Source organism: Vipera berus (genome assembly GCF_964194415.1).
Source record: "Vipera berus genome assembly, chromosome: 2".
Classification (NCBI taxonomy): domain Eukaryota; kingdom Metazoa; phylum Chordata; class Lepidosauria; order Squamata; family Viperidae; genus Vipera; species Vipera berus.
The window spans coordinates 65,077,413-65,095,873 of record NC_138203.1 but is presented as its reverse complement, the minus strand read 5'-3'; the positions used below and the strand labels follow the sequence as shown (position 1 = coordinate 65,095,873).

Genomic DNA, 18,461 nt, shown 5'->3' with positions numbered 1-18,461 from the left:
TTAAAAGCACACAATACTTCTATTAGATGTTTTTTTGAAGAATGAGATCAGCAGTTTTATATAACCAGAAAGAACTATGCACGTAGAAAAGAGTTAAATACATACAAATTTTAGAATAATAATAATAATAAAAATTATTATTATTATTATTATTATTATTATTATTATTATTATTATTATTATTATTATTATTATTATTATTATTATTATTATTATTATTATTATTGATGATGATGGAATGGACCTTGGGAGTCATCTAGTCCAACCCCCTGCTCAGGCAGGAAACCCTATACCATTTCAGACAAATGACTGTTCAGTCTCTTCTTAAAAACTTCCAGTCTTGGAGCATTCACAGCTTCTGGAAGCAGGTTGTTTCACTGGTTAATTGTTCTAACTGTCAGGAAGTTTCTCCTTAGTTCTAGGTTGCTTCTCTCCTTGATTAGTTTCCATCCTTTGCTTCTTGTCTTGCCTTCAGGTGCTTTGGAAAATAGCTTGACTCCCTCTTCTTTGTGACAGCCCCTGAAATATTGGAACACTGCTCTCATGTCAACCCTCACCCTTCTCTTCATTAAACTAGACATAACCAATTCAACAACTGTTCCCTATATGTTTTAGCCTCCAGTCCCCTAATCATCTTTGTTGCTCTCTGTACTCTTTCTAGAGTCTCAACATCTTTTTTACATCATGGTGACCAAAACTGGATTCAGTATTACAATTTGGCCTTACTAAGGCATTGTAAAGTGGTATTAATACTTCATGTGATCTTGATTCTATCCCTCTGTTAATGCAATCTAGCACTGTGTTAGCTCTTTTGGCAGCTGCAGCACACTGCTGGCTCATATTTAAGTGATTGTCCACTAGGACTCCGAGATCCCTCTCACAGTTGATCACTGATGAAGACGTTGAAGAACACTGGGCCTAGAACAGAGCCCTGGGGCACCCCATTACTCGCTTCCCTCCATGTAGATGCAGTTCCATTGAGGACCACACACTGAGTATGGCCGGTCAGCCAGCTATGAATCCATCTGGTGGTGATGCTGTTTAACCCACATTTTTCTATCTCATCAAGTAGTAGGTTGTGATCTACTTTATCAAATGCCTTACTGAAGTCCAAGTAAATTATATCCACAGCATTCCTCTGGTCCACTAATTTTGTCACTTGGTCAAAGAATGCAATAAGATTTGTCTGGCATGATCTGTTTTTGACAAACCCAGGTTGGCTTTTATCAACATGTTTTCCTTGTTGCAGAAATAATGTACAAAATGCCCTTGGAAAATATTTTGAAAGTAAAAAAAGACTTAAATATTATTGAGATAAATCATTTATCATTTTTAAAAACATAGATATTTAACAAAGCTTTACTACAACACACAATAATTTTAAAACCCCAACTTTTATTTTTTTCTTTTTTCTCTCCTCTATTAATAATTCTTTTCTTTTTCTCTTTGTTCCTCTTCATTAAAAAAGGGAAATAAAGGATCAAAGTATTATCTATTGATGCATGGCAATTTCTGTTTATTTATTCATGAAATAACAGGATAGATACAATGATCTATCAAAACCTCCAGAGCAATGTTTTCCAAATTCAGCAACTTGTAAATTATGTGGACTTCAGCTCCCAGAATTCCCCAGCCAGCATGCATGCTGGCTCTGGAATCCTGGGAGTTAAAGTCTTCACAATTTAAAATACTTCTTTGAATGAGGGGATTGTCCCTTTACCTCTTAAATAGCCTTGGTTTATCCTCTCTTTCAGAAGTCCTCATTACATCCTTCCATGCTGGACAACTTTCATTCAATATCTAACCTCCCTTTTTGGGGGAAGGTGATTGAGAAGGTGGTTAGATTGTAGTTTCCATGGACCATGGATGAAATGGACTGAAAACCACCTTTTCAGTCAGGTTTCAGATCTAGTTACGGGATGATGATGGCATTGGTTGCACTTTTGGATGATCTCTCGCTGGCCTGATGGGGGTTGTGCATCTATCCTTGCCTTTTTGTAAGATAGACAGCAATACAAATTGATAAATATATAAAAATAATTGAAACAGAACATATTTGTTTAATAATTTAAATATTACTCCCGCAGTTCATTAAGAGTCTGGTAGAACAAACTGTAATAGTGAAAACTGGGTTTATTTTAAAGATCATATAGTAGTACTTAAATTGATATTTTGTTAATATTCTAGCAACAAAAGTGCCTATGTGTAACTACTTTTCATTAATTTATACCCATGACCCTGCATTGTAAGAATAGAACCTGTTCTACATATTTTTTGAGGGGTGGTGGGAAACTGATTTTCAAGTGGAACTGGTTTCCCTTGATTAATATCTGAATTAAAATATTCCCAGGTTCTAAAAATTATATACCTTTCTCTTACATCAACTGATATACAGTATGTAACTGTTGAAGTAAATAACAACTCAGTTCTGGGAAAGAAGAAGGGGTAGGAAAGAAAATCACGAGAGCCCTGCTTTGATTTTGTTTGGCACAAAAAGGCCTAGAGGGAAACTGTCAGAATTTCAAAATTCTGTTATTATGTCCTATAACACCAAAGCAGAGTTCCATTAGTTTGTGAGTTGCCTGTTTTCTGACTTGGATTTGTAAATAAGCTCCACAGGAGAAAAAGAAACAGCTTAGTTCTGAGCATACCTAGGATCATATTAAAATAACAATCTTATCTCAGTAGAACAAAACGGGGTTTTGAGAGGTATCTAAACAGAAATTGAAAGGTGTAAATTGAACAAATTTAGAGTCATTTGAAATAATTTTTGAATATTCCTGTGATTGGTTCAAATTGAATTAATGTGACTGAATGTGTCTCTATCTCATCCCACCACAGGCTGCATTTTAACCAAGGTTAGTGACTTATTGCATCAACGTGACCCAAACAGACACTACTGGGAATGTGTGCAAACCAGACCTTCTAACCTACAATGTGTTCTCAAGTTATTTCCATAAATCCAAGATGGAAGATTCAAACGTCATTCTAAACCTTAAATGTGATTGTGGTATATGTGTATATAAGTTTTTTCCCCACTTACAAATATATCAACACGTCCTTCCATCAGCAACTTTATGAAAATAGAAGATGCAGATAGCTATCATTCCAGCTTAATTTAGAACACGTTTTCCCCCCTGTTTATATTAGCAACAAGATCACCCCATTTCCATCTTGTCTTTTCTGTTCATCCACCGTCAGTTTGAATCCTATTCAACAGCTTAAGATAATGGAGTGACTGAGCTGCAATTAATCTTGGATGGGCCCAGATGTTGGCAACATTGGTGCAAGGCTATTAAACCGCTGTTAGACTTTGGGAAGACCTCTGCAGAACTGTTGCCACTGTTTGATAAAAAAAGAGAATGATTTTTTTAAAAAAATAAATAATATGAATAAAGTTATTTATCATACTAACATTTCATCAGTGGATTACAACAGTATAATAAACCGTAAAACAGAAAATGCAATGGATAAAAAATTCCATTATAAATAATATTTTCAAAACGTTCTTGCATAACCAACAGCTTGTTTCATTGGCAATGAATCAATATGATTAGTTCAGACTAGCTAGAACAGAATAATAAATTTAGCAAATGTAACAAAACTCGCCAGATTTCTTTGAGAGGTTCCCATCCTCCCTAAATTAGCATTTGGCCAGTGGGAAAAATTCTGTGCATGCAGGAGTCTTTATTTGTGCATTAGCTTAATTAGAGTAAGGTTGCTTAAAATAAGGATATTAACTGGAAAAAGTAAAGGGATAAACTGCATTGCAGATGTATACTGTAGTATAAGGAAGAGAAATGTTGCATAATTTCTCACTAATGCTCCTGCTCTTGATCATATATATATCCATAAGATTTCCAAATATAGATACTAAGTAAGAGTTCTTAATATTTGTGAAAGCATCACTAAAGATAAAAATTTACCATAAGTCTTCAAAAACCGAGCAGTCAAACTAAGACAAAGGTGGTAAAATATAAATTAGTGCTGTCTTGAAGAGCAGTGAAAGTATGGAAACAATTTTTTTAAAAATTCAGCCTTTTATAACCCATACTTTTTTAAAAAAAAAACTATTTGCAGGAACTTCTGAAATGTTACCGTATTATGCTATATCTTTATGTATTATAGTTCATTTCACGTTCAGTATTCTTGGAATATTTACTGGCAATAAGCAGTTTGACTTCACATGTGATGTCTATGACATGGGATTCTAATCTAATTACCTACCTGTTAAAGAGTTTTAGGCAGCAGGCAACTATTTCGGTGCTATTGTCATTTCCATTGAAGTTGCTTTGTAATAATGTTGTACATGGATTTTCAAATAGTATACCTGAAAAAGGGTCAGAATAGATGTTTGTATTAAGCAATAGTATCTCTGGGTTAAGGCAACAAATGCACTGAGACACTGACTTGTACTTTATCTCTGTTTTTCACAAGGTTCTTCAATTTAGTTAAATTGACAATGAATGGATTGGTTTGCACTGGAGCTGGGTTGTACACACATACTGTAGTGCTTTTCAGAATCCATCTCAGGGACTATGCACAATCTATCATACCACCTGTGGGAAGTCAGCTCCCCAGAAAAGGAAATATTAAAAGGGCAGAAAAATATATTTCCTAAAAAGATATTGAAGAACCAGGAAAGCATGCCCAGTTTTCTTAATAGTCCCAGGTCTCCTTCCCCCAAGCAGAAACCAGTTCTATAGAAATGCAAATGTAAACCATCAGGAAGGTTGGAGCTAGAAGCTTAGGAAGACCTAAAATCTACATGCCCCAGTGAAGCAGGATATGACCTTTGGACATAATAGGATTGACCCACCACCATCAAGAATACCAGAAAGGCACACCCAGACTCAGGTCAGAATACGTGACACAGGAAATACAAAGCCTGAAACAGGAAATAACTCCAAACAAAAGGCTCCAGAGGATATAAAAGCCCACTGCCTACATGTGCTCAGTCCTTTTTCTGCTAGAACCATCTTTTTGTCTGGCTCTCCTCTGCAATAAACTGTAACCTTCTTCCTAAAGCAGTCATCATGTTGTTTATCCCCAGCTTGGACTGAACCATGATAAAGACTTTTCCTTCAACACACTTATATTTTTTGACCTATTCAGACAAAATCTTTGTGTGCAAACACAACTCACCAAAGGCCTGTAATGTTTCTTTTACTGAACTGAAAAATATCTCAAAGGCAAGACCCATAGCATGGATTCTTATGGCCTCAGCTATCAGATCCACAGTTCAGAAAAACTGTTTTAGATTTTACCTATTATTTTCAGCTTTTAAAAAGTGCATTCATTCAACTCATTAAACAGAATATCTGCCAGTGTTCAAAAGATTGGAAGGAGAAGTCTTTAGAATTCTATTGGGCTCTAGGCAAGACCACCCATGTGTTGCATGAGGTCTTTTCAGGTAATGGTGAAGTAAAGTCTACCACAGTGTTCTCTGAATAGGTCTTGGATACTGAAATCTGAGCTTTGTTAAACAAATGTACCTTAAGTGTTTTGTTCAAATCTACATGAGAAGAGCTGCCCTTTTAAACAGCCTGAGCTTAGAGAATGAGAAAAACCTATTTTTGCATGAAGAATTAAAAATACATTTACACTTATACTTCCAAGCCACTCTCATTATTTCAGACAAGATTTTGAATCTAACTAAGTACAAGTGGAAACAAAGGGGGTGTTTGTTTGTTTTTTCCATTTCAAGGGGTTCCTGAAGAAACCTTTTCCAGGTATTAGGAAAACGTCATGTATGGCATAGTCAGAGAGCGCTGTGGGTGGAAGGAGATGAAAAAATGCCAAATTGGGTAGAATTGCCTTTTGAGAGAAAGGGCATCATCTTATAAGTTTCTTTACCCAATTTTGTATAGTTGCCTTGCCTTCCATTTCCTGCAAGACTCCTTTGCATTTAAAGAAGATGATTCCTGGAAGAGGCTCCTTAGAGGACTCAGAGGCCTTTCACACAGAAGGGATGCACTGATCTGCACTAGGATGCCATAATGATGTGGGGCACATGTAGGACTTGGGAAGCAGTGCCAAATAACAATCAGAAGAGCCGTAGTGGCACAATGGTTAGAATGCGGTATTGCAGGCTAATTCTGCTGACAGCCAGAGTTTGGTTCCCACCAGGGCTTTTTTTCTCATAGAACGCTCAGAACGGTGTTCCGGCACCTTTTTTTTGCAAAAAAAAAAAAAAAAAGAGCTCCTTCTGAAAGCCTATTGCAGGGCTAGGCAATCTTGGCCCTTTTTTATGACTCGTGGACTTCAACTCCCAGAAATCCTGAGCCAGCCATGCTGAGGGGAAAGGGAGAGGTTTCCAAGCTGAGCCATGCTGGCTCAGGGATTCTGGGAGCTGAAGTCCTTAAGTCATAAAAGAGCCTGCACTAGAGGAGGACATTAAAATTATTTACAGGGTTACTTCTTTAGGAACTAAACTTTTAGAATCTAAAACAGCTAATTCAAAAAAAGCCAACAGGAAAGAACCTCACATTTTTCATCTGCTTCTGTCTTTTGGAAGGTAAAATTAGATAACAAAATAATCTATTTCCTATGTTAACATCTCTGCAATGAAATCAATAAAGATAACAGGAAAGAAATGAGAAACATTTTTCTCAATGTAATATGTCTAATTTAGCTGATGCTAGAAAAAGAATAGTATCTTTTGTACATACTCTTGAAAACTATTTTCAGTCTAACCATCTATTACAACTAGGTAAAGGTAAAGGTAAAGGTTCCCCTGCACATGCGTGCTACTCGTTTCCAACTCTAGGGGCCAGTGCTCATCAGTGGGTTAGGATGCTGAGCTTGTCGATCAGATGGTCGGCAGTTTGGTGGGTCGAATCCCGAGTGCCGTGTAGCAGAGTGAGCGCCTGTTACTTGTCCCAGCTTCTGCCAACCTAGCAGTTCGAAAGCACGTAAAAATGCAAGTAGAAAAATAGGGACCACTATGGTGGGAAGGTAACAGCATTCCGTGTGCCTTTGGTGTCTAGTCATGCTGGCCACATGACCACGGAGACGTCCTTGGACAAACGCTGGCTCTTCGGCTATTACAACTAAACCACTTTAAATTAAACAATTCTTAAGAATGAAATATTCTTAATTTGGACTTTACTTTTACTGTTTGGACTGTTGTGCGTTTTGAAAAATAGATTATTTAGGATCTAGTTATGTTGCACTTCAGTCTTTAAATAATTAACCTAGTATATACATAAAAATATATGATATTTTCCATGGTGAGCTTAACATCAATAACAACATTTATTAAAAAGGCTAAAATAATTTCTGGTGGTATTATCTGTACATTTAAATTTTGTTTAGTCACAATCTTTCACTTTTCACATTCTGGAAAAGCAGTGGTCATGTATCCTAGCAAAAGATGTGCATAAGCGTAGTCAATAGTATATGCCTTTTTAAAAATATCAAACATGCAAAGAAACAAAAATAAGTCCAAAATATCTGTATTACATCCAGAAATGCCAACTTTGCAACCAATATTTCTCATCCATAACTATGGCACCCTAAGGATACCTGCATACATGCAAATGCTTCTCTGGGATCTGTAACGCAGCAGGGATTGCTTTTTCCTTCCAGTAACAGATTGCTGGGAAATACCAACCATGGCGTTAAGAATTCCAATGTTTGTTACAAATTTTTATGGATGTGGTTGGAAAGAGGCCTAGAAATGCCAGCACAAATACATCACACTTGCTGAACATGCACACACAACTAATTACAATCTTCAATTATATGTGATATATCTAGGGCTTTTTTCCCATTGAACGCTCAGAACGGCGTTCCAGCACCTTTTTTTGCACACACACACACAAAAGCTGAAGGAAACTGTTCCAGAGAGCCAAATTCTCCTCAGGCAGCCAGGTTGCAGAGCAGCAGAATGCATCGCAATGACAGGCCTTCAGATGGCTCAAATCGAAGGAAATGCGATCCGTACAGGCCAATTTAAAAGTGGGAGGGTAAGAATGGCTGAGTGTGAACAGGTTGCTTAGCAACCTAATTAAACAGTCTCTGTAACTTTCAGCTCCTGGTGCCTTGCCTTTTTTAAGCTGCGAAGTTGAAAAAAAAGGCTAAAAAGAAGTCTATATAGTGCTATCAAGGAAAATGTATAGATATAGCCAGCAGACGTTTAGGGAACCTTTATTTTTCATACACTGTTCGAATTTTGTTTTAATGCCATGGTGATACACAATCAAATGTAGTCAGTCTTTTTTTTTTAATCTCAAAGCATCTGTTTGTTAAATACAGTATAACAAAGTTTTGGATGATGGAATTATTTTTTTATGTAAAGATAACTAATGATAACAGCTCTTAAATCTGTTATTTTGTTTTATTTTTGCACAAAAAAATTGTATACCGCCCTGTGAACCGCCCTGAGTCCTCAGGGAGAAGGGCGGTATAGAAATATTATTTAATTAAATTAAATTAAATTAAATTTGCATTCATTTACAAATGGAATAAGTTGTTAAAATGTATTGGTGTTGAAATAATTAGTGCACATATACCTAAAACCAGTTTATTGCATTTGGCAATTGTACTAAAAATATCTCATTGTCAACCAATGTAATTCATTTAATTTGAAATCAAGTGAAAAATTGATTTAAATTATTTTATTAAAACAAATTAATGACAATTCTTTTATAAGAAGTTGCCTCAAACAAAATGAGTTTGACATGCCTGCTTTAGATAGTTGAATGCTCCAAAATAAATTCTAGACCAGGCCTGTACATGCAGCCTACCAAGTACCCTTGGACAGAGCACAGACTTTTTTTTTTTTAAAAAAGTAATAAAATCACCACCACTGCCCTGAAAGTCATGTTGCCTAGTGCCTCCATGGCTTACCATGACCATGAGCTCCAACACTGTAGATGCTCCTCTAGTCACCAAATCATTGATTAGCCCACCAGCATTCCTTTGCAGACCACAAAGATTTTTAATTTATCAGTATGGGCCTTTCCCTTCTACTAGTTGCACAGACCTCTTCTAGATTTTCCTCTTGCCTTTCTGAGTTAACTCCTTGGTCTGTCATTGAGCAAGAATTGACTTTGTAGGGAAGCATATTATGATTTGATGTATATTTAACATATGTTCTACCTTTATTTACCGATTATATTAATATTTGTATGCAATTTGTATGCACCTGGCGAAGTTTGGGGCAACTTACAATATTTTTAAAATCATAAAATGAAAACATGGGCTTTTTTCTCATAGAATGCTCAGAATGGCGTTCTGGCACACTTTTTTTGCACAAAAAAAACCTCTTGCACAAGTTATGCTACTTCCTCTATTGGCTTTCAAAACCCTATTGGCTTTCAAATGCCAATAGGAATTGCTGCTGAGCATGCCAAAAGACTTGGCCGGCAAACGTTGCACTGGCAAGTTGTCTGCAACTAAGGCGATTTGGCAGGAACTTTGCATCCCTCCCTGCTGCCCAACTACACCATCTCAACTAGGTGAGTAAGAGAGGACAAGGAGTGGGAGGTGGGTTCTGTGGAGTCCATGTGCACTCCTTCCTTGTGCTCACCCATGTCAGCCAGGCTGGTGGCCTACCTGGTGCTGGACCTGTGCCACCGTTGCCTCGCCCTGCATGCCTAAGTGGCCGCCCTGCATCGCCTGGCCCGCACGGCCTCCGCCGCCCACCCTGTGCAGCCTCGCCATATAGAGCGGGCCTCGCTGCTCCCACAGCACCAGTTACGCCAGCTCCGGCCCCATGGGGCAGTCCGCCACCAAGACCCCTCGCACCCGTGACCGCAGCAATGCCGTCCCCCCACCCCCCGCCTCCTGCACCCACCAAGATGAGAGTTCTGGCACCTTTTTTTAAAGAAAAAAAGCACTGGTTCCCACCCACTCAGGGTTGACTCAGCCTTCTCTCCTTCTGAAGTCAGTAAAATGGGAGCCCAGATTGTTGGTGGCAATATGCTGACTCTGTAAACCGCTAAGAGAGGGCTGTAAATCACTGTGAAGGGGTATGTAAATAAGTGATATTGCTTTTGTTATCACAAGTTTGTAGCATTTCTTTTGGAAGAGTGATTCTCCCACCAGGGAGAACTTTTAACTAGTTTGGTCTTCCAGAAACGTCTCCCTGCCTCTTACAGCTAGGGCTCTATAGCATTTTGTCACCATTTTGTCCAGTTTTTGAGGGATGACAGCAGCTTTTTGAAGGCAGAAAGATGGAATGCAAGATGTGCTTGATGGTTCAATAGAAAGATGGAGCAGTTCACTTGTAGAAGGAACAAAATTGGGGCAGAGTCTATAAGGGGAGAGGCTATTGTCTATGTAGAAAGGTCTTCAAAAGGAGGGATGATAGAAAGGAAACTCCCTCCCTTCAACTTCTTTTTTAAAAAAAATCTAAGCCATCATAATTGCTATCATACCATTAAGCAAGGATTTGTTTCTTCATTCCATTCAAAACCAAATGATGCTTTCACTGAAGCACAATTATATCACATTTAAGTCTTTCTAGAAACTCCACTGATTTCAATGGGAGCGTTCGATTTCCCCCATGCAGCATAAAGTTTCTGGATCATGTCAAACATAACATGTCAAATGGTGGCATGTAATGTTACAGTACCTGCAACACAAGCAGTCATGAAGCAGGCCACAGTGCCAGCAATCATAGCCCTAAAGGCTCCCGCTGCAATATCTCTCTTCCTGGTGGGAGCCAAGGATGCTGGAGATGTGAATAGAAGAAAATAAACAAGTGAGCAATGTTGAGAACATCTGCAGTACTCAGCATTTTTCTAACACTTTTATAATCTTTGGAGCAGCTTTGGTAAAGATTATAGATGTGGCTAGGTAACGATAAGTGATATTTGTACGGTAATATCTTTTCAAATGAAAGTTCACTTGGGAAAATCGTGCAGAATTTAAACCATAGAGGTCAACAGAATTCAAGAGGTTTTGACAAGGTAATGACCCTCAGCTGATGACGTGCTTAACTCTTCCTCCAGCTCTGCCTGCTCTTCTCTATAATATAAGAAGAATGCATGATTCTTACATAGTGCTCCAAGTACCATGCCCACCGAACCAAAATTTGCAAATCCACAAAGGGCGTAAGTGGCAATTGTTTCAGATCGTATCTGAAATAAAGCAAAAGACCAATTACTTTCTCTTTGAGAAAAAAAATCATTTTTAGTTTCTGGCTAATGGCATTTGAACATACAATAAGGGCATAATGTCTGTGTATGAGAATAAATTTAGAATTTCCCCATGATGTCACATGACATCACCACCACACAACCATTCAAAAAGCAAATCCGAACCCACAATGATAACGAGGCACAACCACAAAACAGAAACCTAACTACAGCTGCAACATCAGCCACTTTAAACCCCTCCAAACCACACAATAAGCAAACTGACACCCACTATAAAAACATGGCACCACCACAAACACGAAGCCGAACAAAAGCAGCACAACTCACCAGCTCAGGTCTGGAGCTGGCAGCTGAGACCAGCCCATCCACTCAGAACACACCCCCACCCAATCAGAACACACCCACCATTCAAAACACACTCCCACCCAATCAGAACACACTTGGTCCCCCACCCAATCAGAGCACACCTCCACCCACAGAACACACCCCCTCTGGCAGTTTAAAAAAGAGGAACAAACAGCCACATGCTTCTCCCAGAAGAAGGAAGCTAAAGCTACCAGCCTGATGATGACGGATGGGATTCCGTCGAAACGTTGCGCCTACACCTTTAGTTCTACGCGGGGAAAAACCCGAATAACCAAAGATCCACATATATATATATATATATATATATATATATATATATATATATATATATATATATATATATATATATATATATATATATATATATATATATATATATATATATATATATATATATATATATATATATATATATATATATATATATATATATATATATATATATATATATATATATATATTATATTATATTATATGGATTGCGAACAAAGAATTAAAGGGATTGCTTTGTTAGCAATCCCAAAAATTTACACAAATAATGAGTTGTCACAGTTGTGACTACAGCTTGTGGATGGCCTTAGGTTAGGCTGATACAGGCAATAAGGTTTGGCCCGTATTTGGGCCTGGCAAGGTAGGGTTAGGGTTAGGGTTAGTCATGTTGATGGTTTCCTGATAGTGGCTAGAATTTCTCAAAATGTAGCTAATTTCAACACTATGTCTGAATCCATTAGCAAACACATGTAATACTTTATTGCCAAGGGCTATTTCAGATGTGTCAGCTATTTTGCTGAAATTTCTTAGTAGAAAATGGAACATGCGCATAGTGTGTCAATTCTAATCATGCACACATTTGAATTTTGTGCATATAAATGTCACTCTGCATATGGTTTTCAAAAGAATGAGTAGGTGTAGTAGTGCATTTGATATCTTATAGAAAAAAATCTTTTTTTAAAAATAAATTGCCTGGGAGAAACATAGCTTCCCATTGTGAACAGATCTGCATTATCCTGTGGTCATGTCTAGGTAAACAATAAGGTGCAAAATATTTTCCTGAATGTTTCCTCCAATTTGACGACACAACTATCATGAGTATGGCTAAATTATTCATCAGTGAACAAAATTCCTAATGGATTAGAACTTAGATTAATTAAGGCAGGTTTAATGGCCTAGCAGTTGTATTTTCCAAAATATTAGATTTGGTTAGGGTTGGGGTTTGTGTGTCTCTCTCTGTCTCTCTGTCTCTCTCTCTCTCTCTCTGTGTGTGTGTGTGTGTGTGAGAGAGAGAGAGAGAGAGAGAGAAAGAGAGAGAGAGAGAATGGGATAGTATAGTAGCCAGGTTTTGTTGTGTAAACATTATGAATATTATAGTTTCATTATTTTTTTCCAAAACTTAATACAGTTTTGTGATTTGGATTTTATAATGCTAGTAACAAATTTGCTTTCCCCCCAATGAATTCATCTAATAGTGTCATCTTAATTCAAGGACAGGAAATGTATGAGAGCAACTTCTCACTTCTCTTTCCTGCTGCTCCCAATGCGCCAGCTGATTACACAATAGTAGAATAAATCAAAATTCTCCTTCTCTTTGACCTCTATTTTACTTCAGTGCTAAAGTTATGTACAGTCATACACCCCCAAATATTCATTTGGGTTATAGACAATATTATTAAATTCAGCCAAGACATAACTTGGATTATGAACCGCAAGAAAATGGTATTACGAAAATATTTATATCAATTGTGGCTTCAGATCTGTAGGAACCCATGCCTAAAACAGTCACTGTAATTCAGAAATAGGTTTTAGGAAAGTCCACTGGACAAAAATCTGTGAAGTATCAGATCTAATGAAACAGAACTGTATAGGAATACTTACACTCAGGTACTGTTTCACACCATTGATGTACATTTTTCCTCCCTTCTTTCTTAATTTAATCAAGGTTGCAAGATGTTCATAAGCCACAAATTCATTGAAGAAAGTCTTGTAACCAAGCAACCCACCAACAATAAAGCTGTCTTCCCAATCTACTCCCATCATGAAAGAAAATGGCACAAACAGATATGAACAGGTTATCTATAAGGGATAAAACAAGAACAAAGAAAAATATGAGCTTTAAACCTTATTGAGCACCTATTGACTTATTGATCACATAAGCAGGTTCTGGAGCAGTGTAAAACCTAGCAGAAAACTTTGTCTCCCAAAACGTAGAGAAGAGATGAAATGATAGAAGGTGTTGAAGCCACAGGAACCTTGGTGGTGGTGGGGGGAGTGATCATGCTGTTAAATAGCGGGTTTTTTGGTGCAGGAATGAAGACGTGAAGCTGAGTACAAGGTAACTCATAGTTTATTTTGTGCAGGAACTGTACTGGGGAAAAGGCTGCAACTAGCTGCAATATATAGTCTAGCCCCTAGGTGGCAGCCAATAGATTTGAATCAACCATTGCTGCCTGGAGATAGCCAATTGCAGCACAGGACACTTGTAGTCTGGGTTGCTGGAGAGCTGTTAGCTGCTCCAGCAACCCACGTGGTATTCTTTAAGAGTCCAGTACATAACACATGCAATATTGGAATTCAACATTATGGAACCACAAGCAGTATAACACAGTCAAACTAGAGTCTTGGACTCTAGAGCTAATTTCAATAAACTTAGGGAGGGCTTGGGAAGGATTCCATGGATGAGAATCCTCAAGGGGAAAACAACTCAAATTTGCAGATGAACCAAGCTGGCAGGAATAGCCAAAACTCCAGAAGACTGGCTTAAGATACAGGAGGATCTGGACAGACTCGAACACTGGATGCTATCTAACAAAATGAAATTCAATGGTGAAAAAAGTAAAGCTCTAATTTAGACAAGAAAACTCAAAGGCACAGGTATAGTATAGGTCACGGGTCGGCAACCCGCGGCTCTGGAGCCGCATGCGGCTCTTTGAGCCGTCTCCTGCGGCTCCCAGTCGCCCGGTGCGCGCGCACCACTCCGAACGGGCGGAGGTGCACGCGCACCACTCCAAAGGTTTGGAGAGCTGCACGCGCACCTCTCGGAACGGGCAGCGGTGGTACCCGTTTGGAGACCTGCTGGTGCCAGTTTGGAAAGCTGCCGCGGCCCGCATCAGCTTTCTAAACCGGCACCACCAGGTCTCCAAACGCGTGTTCGGGCGGAGGTGCGCGCGCACCTCCGCCCGAACACCTGCTTGGAGACCTGCTGGTGCCGGTTTAGAAAGCTGCCAGAGCCACCCCCGGGACCTCCAAACTGCCACCTGAACACCCGTTTGGAGACCTGCTGGCACCAGCAGGTCTCCAAACGGGTGTTCGGGCGGCAGTTTGGAGGTCCCGGGGGTGGCTCTGGCGGCGCCCAGGCTGAAGGCGGCGCTGCAACCCAGCACCCGTCACCACGGAGACCCGTAGCCGCTGGCGTGCAGGTGCGTCCACATAAAAAAAGTGGAACCGCGCACGTGTATCCACGCACGCACATGCGCAAAAATCAAAACGTTTTGCGCATGCGCAAAACATTTTGTTTTATGCGCATGCGCGTGCGTGGATGCACGCACACGGCTCCCACTTTTTTTTATGTGTGATGGAACCGGTTCCCAGTGGCTCTTTTGCTTTTTCAGGTTGCTGACCCCTGGTATAGGTGGTACCTTGCTCAATAGTGGTAACTATGAGAGGGATCTCGGAGTCCTAGTGGACAATCACTTAAATATGAACCAATAGTGTGCTGCAGCTGCCAAAAAAGCCAACATAGTGCTAGGCTGCATTAACAGAGGGACAGAATCATGATCACGTGAAGTATTAATACCACATTTACAATGCCTTGGTAAGGCTACACTCGGAATACTGAATCCAGTTTTGGTCACCACGATGTAAAAAAGATGTTGAGACTCTAGAAAAAGTACAAAGAGCAACAAAGATGATCAGGGGACTGGAGGCTAAAACATATAGGGAACAGTTGCTGGAATTGGGTATGTCTAGTTTAATGAAGAGAAGGATGAGGGGTGACATGATAGCAGTGTTCCAATATCTCAGGGGCTGCCACAAAGAAGAGGGAGTCAAGCTATTCTCCAAAGCGCCTGAAGGCAGGACAAGAAGCAAAGGATGGAAACTAATCAAGGAGAGAAGCAACCTAGAACTAAGGAGAAACTTTCTGACAGTTAGAACAATTAACCAGTGGAACAACCTGCCTTCAGAAGTGGTGAATGCTCCAACACTGGAAGTTTTTAAGAAAAGACTGGACCACCATTTGTCTGAAATGGTATAGGGTTTCCTGCCTGAGCAGGGGTTTGGACTAGATGACCTCCAAGGTCCTTTCCAACTTATTGTTGTTGTTATTATTATTATTATACAGTATGCCTAAAATGTCTTGTTATCAGCTAGTAAGTCTCAAGGTTAAGCAGTCTATTTATTATGAACACTACATTTTAGTCCAGAAAGAGAAAAAAATATAACTAAATAAAAAAGCATTCCCACCCTTTAAATGGCCTTAGGGATTGGTTTAGATCCAAGAATGACATAAAACTATCCCCTATTTTCAGGAGACAGATGATTGAATCTGTAAAATTATACATTGACTGGAGAGAATGAATAGCAAAGCATCATTACATCATTATTATATCACAAGAATACTGTACTATTTGCAAGATCATTAGATAAAATGGGTTGCCAAAAAAGCCAAACTACACTGTGGAAATCTACATCTCAAACTGAGCTGTTTTAACAAAAAGAGATCATGAAAGAGATCCCAATTTAGAGGGGGGGGGAAAACTTAACTCTTTCCTACCAATTTAGCTTAATTTAACTCTAATTTAATTTAGTCATTCCTATGGTAAAGTCTTTTCTTTCTTGACTGAGACACCAGATCATTGTTAATGGTAGATGCAGCTCTAGAGCATCCACTGTTAATTTTTATCCTATTGGTAGGATGACATTAGACTAATAGATGGGACATACAATTGCCTGGGGCAGTGCCACCCCATCCATCATCAAAAATGGTACCACCCAAAGCGTACTCACAGCTACTCCATCTTGCCAGGACTCAGTTTTAACATATTGCTCCCTAACCAGATCTCCACAACCTCCAGACACTGAGAAAGGGCAGTCATAGCATTATTCAACTCACCACATTCTTGAAAAACCCAAAATCTGCTTCAGTGGATGGAAGGAATAATTTTCTTTCAGAGTGGCTAAGAGGAAATACCCACTAAATTCATTCATAGCCTTTTGCTCAAGGGTAAAATGATTTGATATTTTTGAGTCACTGGGGAAAAATTAATCTGGCCGTTAAATAGGCATTAAAAACTTATGCAGGAGAATAAAATCTGTAATGTGGCTTGGGATGAGAGATGAGAGTTCAATTCTCTTTCTACCCTACCTGGAGTCTGTGGATTGGGGTGGAACATACTTTTTCAAATGAGGCAGAAAGGCAGGAAGGAGCCATGTTTTAACTAATTAGGATCTCTTTGCCTATCAGGCAATTGGGGCCATTCTCAACAAGGTTTGAATATTGTGCTCAGAAAGTATTTGTGTTCCCTTTATGCTCCATTAGAAAGCAGGAAAAAAAATTCTCTTGGGAAACTGTCCAGGCCAGCTGTATCCCTTTTGTTTACTGCATTAAAAACCTCCTCACAGTGCTTTTATAAATGGTCCCTTGTAGCTAGGTAGATGAAGCATCATTAGATTGTTAAGCAATCCATTACTCTTTTCTTTAACTGCACCAGGACTGTGGCTGCTTCCAAGGGGAGCATCTGTACCTAGCTTGCCATATTTTTCTTCTATGCTTAAAGTGATATTCTTTTTGCTCTCAATGGGAACTGAACTCCTTCTTTCCTTTTTTTGCCATTCTAAATGTTTTCCCCATCCATTTATCATTTCTACGGTACCATATGTTACATTAAGTGGAAGCACTTTAATGCAGAAGGTTCTGCATTCATGCATGCCCTAATAATACATAAATAATTGGCTCAACCTGTAATGAATTAATTCTGCCCTTTTCCTCCATGTGATCATTTCCCTTTTTATTTATTTATGGTTGCATTTTAGACCCATCTGCTCATAGTACATAGTTAAAGCAGGGACAGTCATCCAGGTTTTTTCCCCTTGCTTTCCATCTGATGATTTCTTGCTCATTGTGAATATGTTAACTGATTGTCTAGATTAATCAGCAGTTTTTACTGAAGTGGGAGCCTCTTTTTTTCTAGGCTTGTTCAACAGAGGTACACCTGATTTTTCATGGGTTTTTGAGCAATTATATGGGGATCACAGGTGGAGTTAGGTTTTATTTCATGTATATGTAAATTTAATTAAATGTATGTTTAATTAATATAATTCCATTCTACCTATATATTTAAAATTAGTATGCTTATATGAGTTAAAAAAACTAAGTTCGGAAACAACTTTAATTATATGATTCTGTAAGCTTAGTCATAATAATGATTAAATCAAATGATTTTATAAACCTGTGGAGGTTACTGGGGCTGTGACACTGAAGTCTCAAGTTGTGCACCCAATTTTCATACAATGATCTGGGGATATTAACCAAACAGATGATATATAGAAGTACAGTAGTGCCTTTATTGGTAAACTGCAACACAAACAGAATTTATGTGACTTATTTGTCATGACCACCTGGAAACAAGCAGAATTTTTTTTCTTTAAGATCTACAGGTAGTCTTTGACTTACAACTATTTGTTTAGTGATTATTCAAAGTTACAATGGCACTGGGAAAAGTGACTTATGACCATTTTTCACACTTACGACTGTTGTAGCATTCCATGGTCAAGTGATCAAAATTTGGATGCTTGGCAATGGGCATGTATTTAGGATGGCTGCAGTGTCCTGGGGTCATGTAATCACCTTTTGTGCCCTTCTGACAAGCAAAGTCAATAGGGAAGCCAGATTCACTTAACAACCATGTTACTATCTTAACTATTGCAGTGATTCACTTAACAACTGTGGCAAGAAAGGTTGTAAAATGGGGCAAAATTCACTTAACAACTGCC

At 38.7% G+C, this 18,461-nt stretch overlaps 1 protein-coding gene across 1 annotated transcript in view; it reads right to left on the bottom strand.

Annotated features, from left to right (window-relative positions):
• Nucleotides 1-1,304: 1,304 nt before the first annotated feature.
• Nucleotides 1,305-18,461, bottom strand: part of SLC28A3 (solute carrier family 28 member 3) — a 57,712-nt gene continuing 40,555 nt past the window's right edge. The window contains exons 14-18 of the mRNA XM_081318233.1: nucleotides 13,347-13,544; nucleotides 11,009-11,090; nucleotides 10,583-10,681; nucleotides 4,228-4,330; nucleotides 1,305-3,342 (exon numbers count right to left, since the gene is read on the bottom strand). Coding sequence (XP_081174359.1) covers nucleotides 3,222-3,342; nucleotides 4,228-4,330; nucleotides 10,583-10,681; nucleotides 11,009-11,090; nucleotides 13,347-13,544 — 603 coding nt within the window. The 3' untranslated portion in view covers nucleotides 1,305-3,221. The remainder of the gene's footprint in view (nucleotides 3,343-4,227; nucleotides 4,331-10,582; nucleotides 10,682-11,008; nucleotides 11,091-13,346; nucleotides 13,545-18,461) is intronic.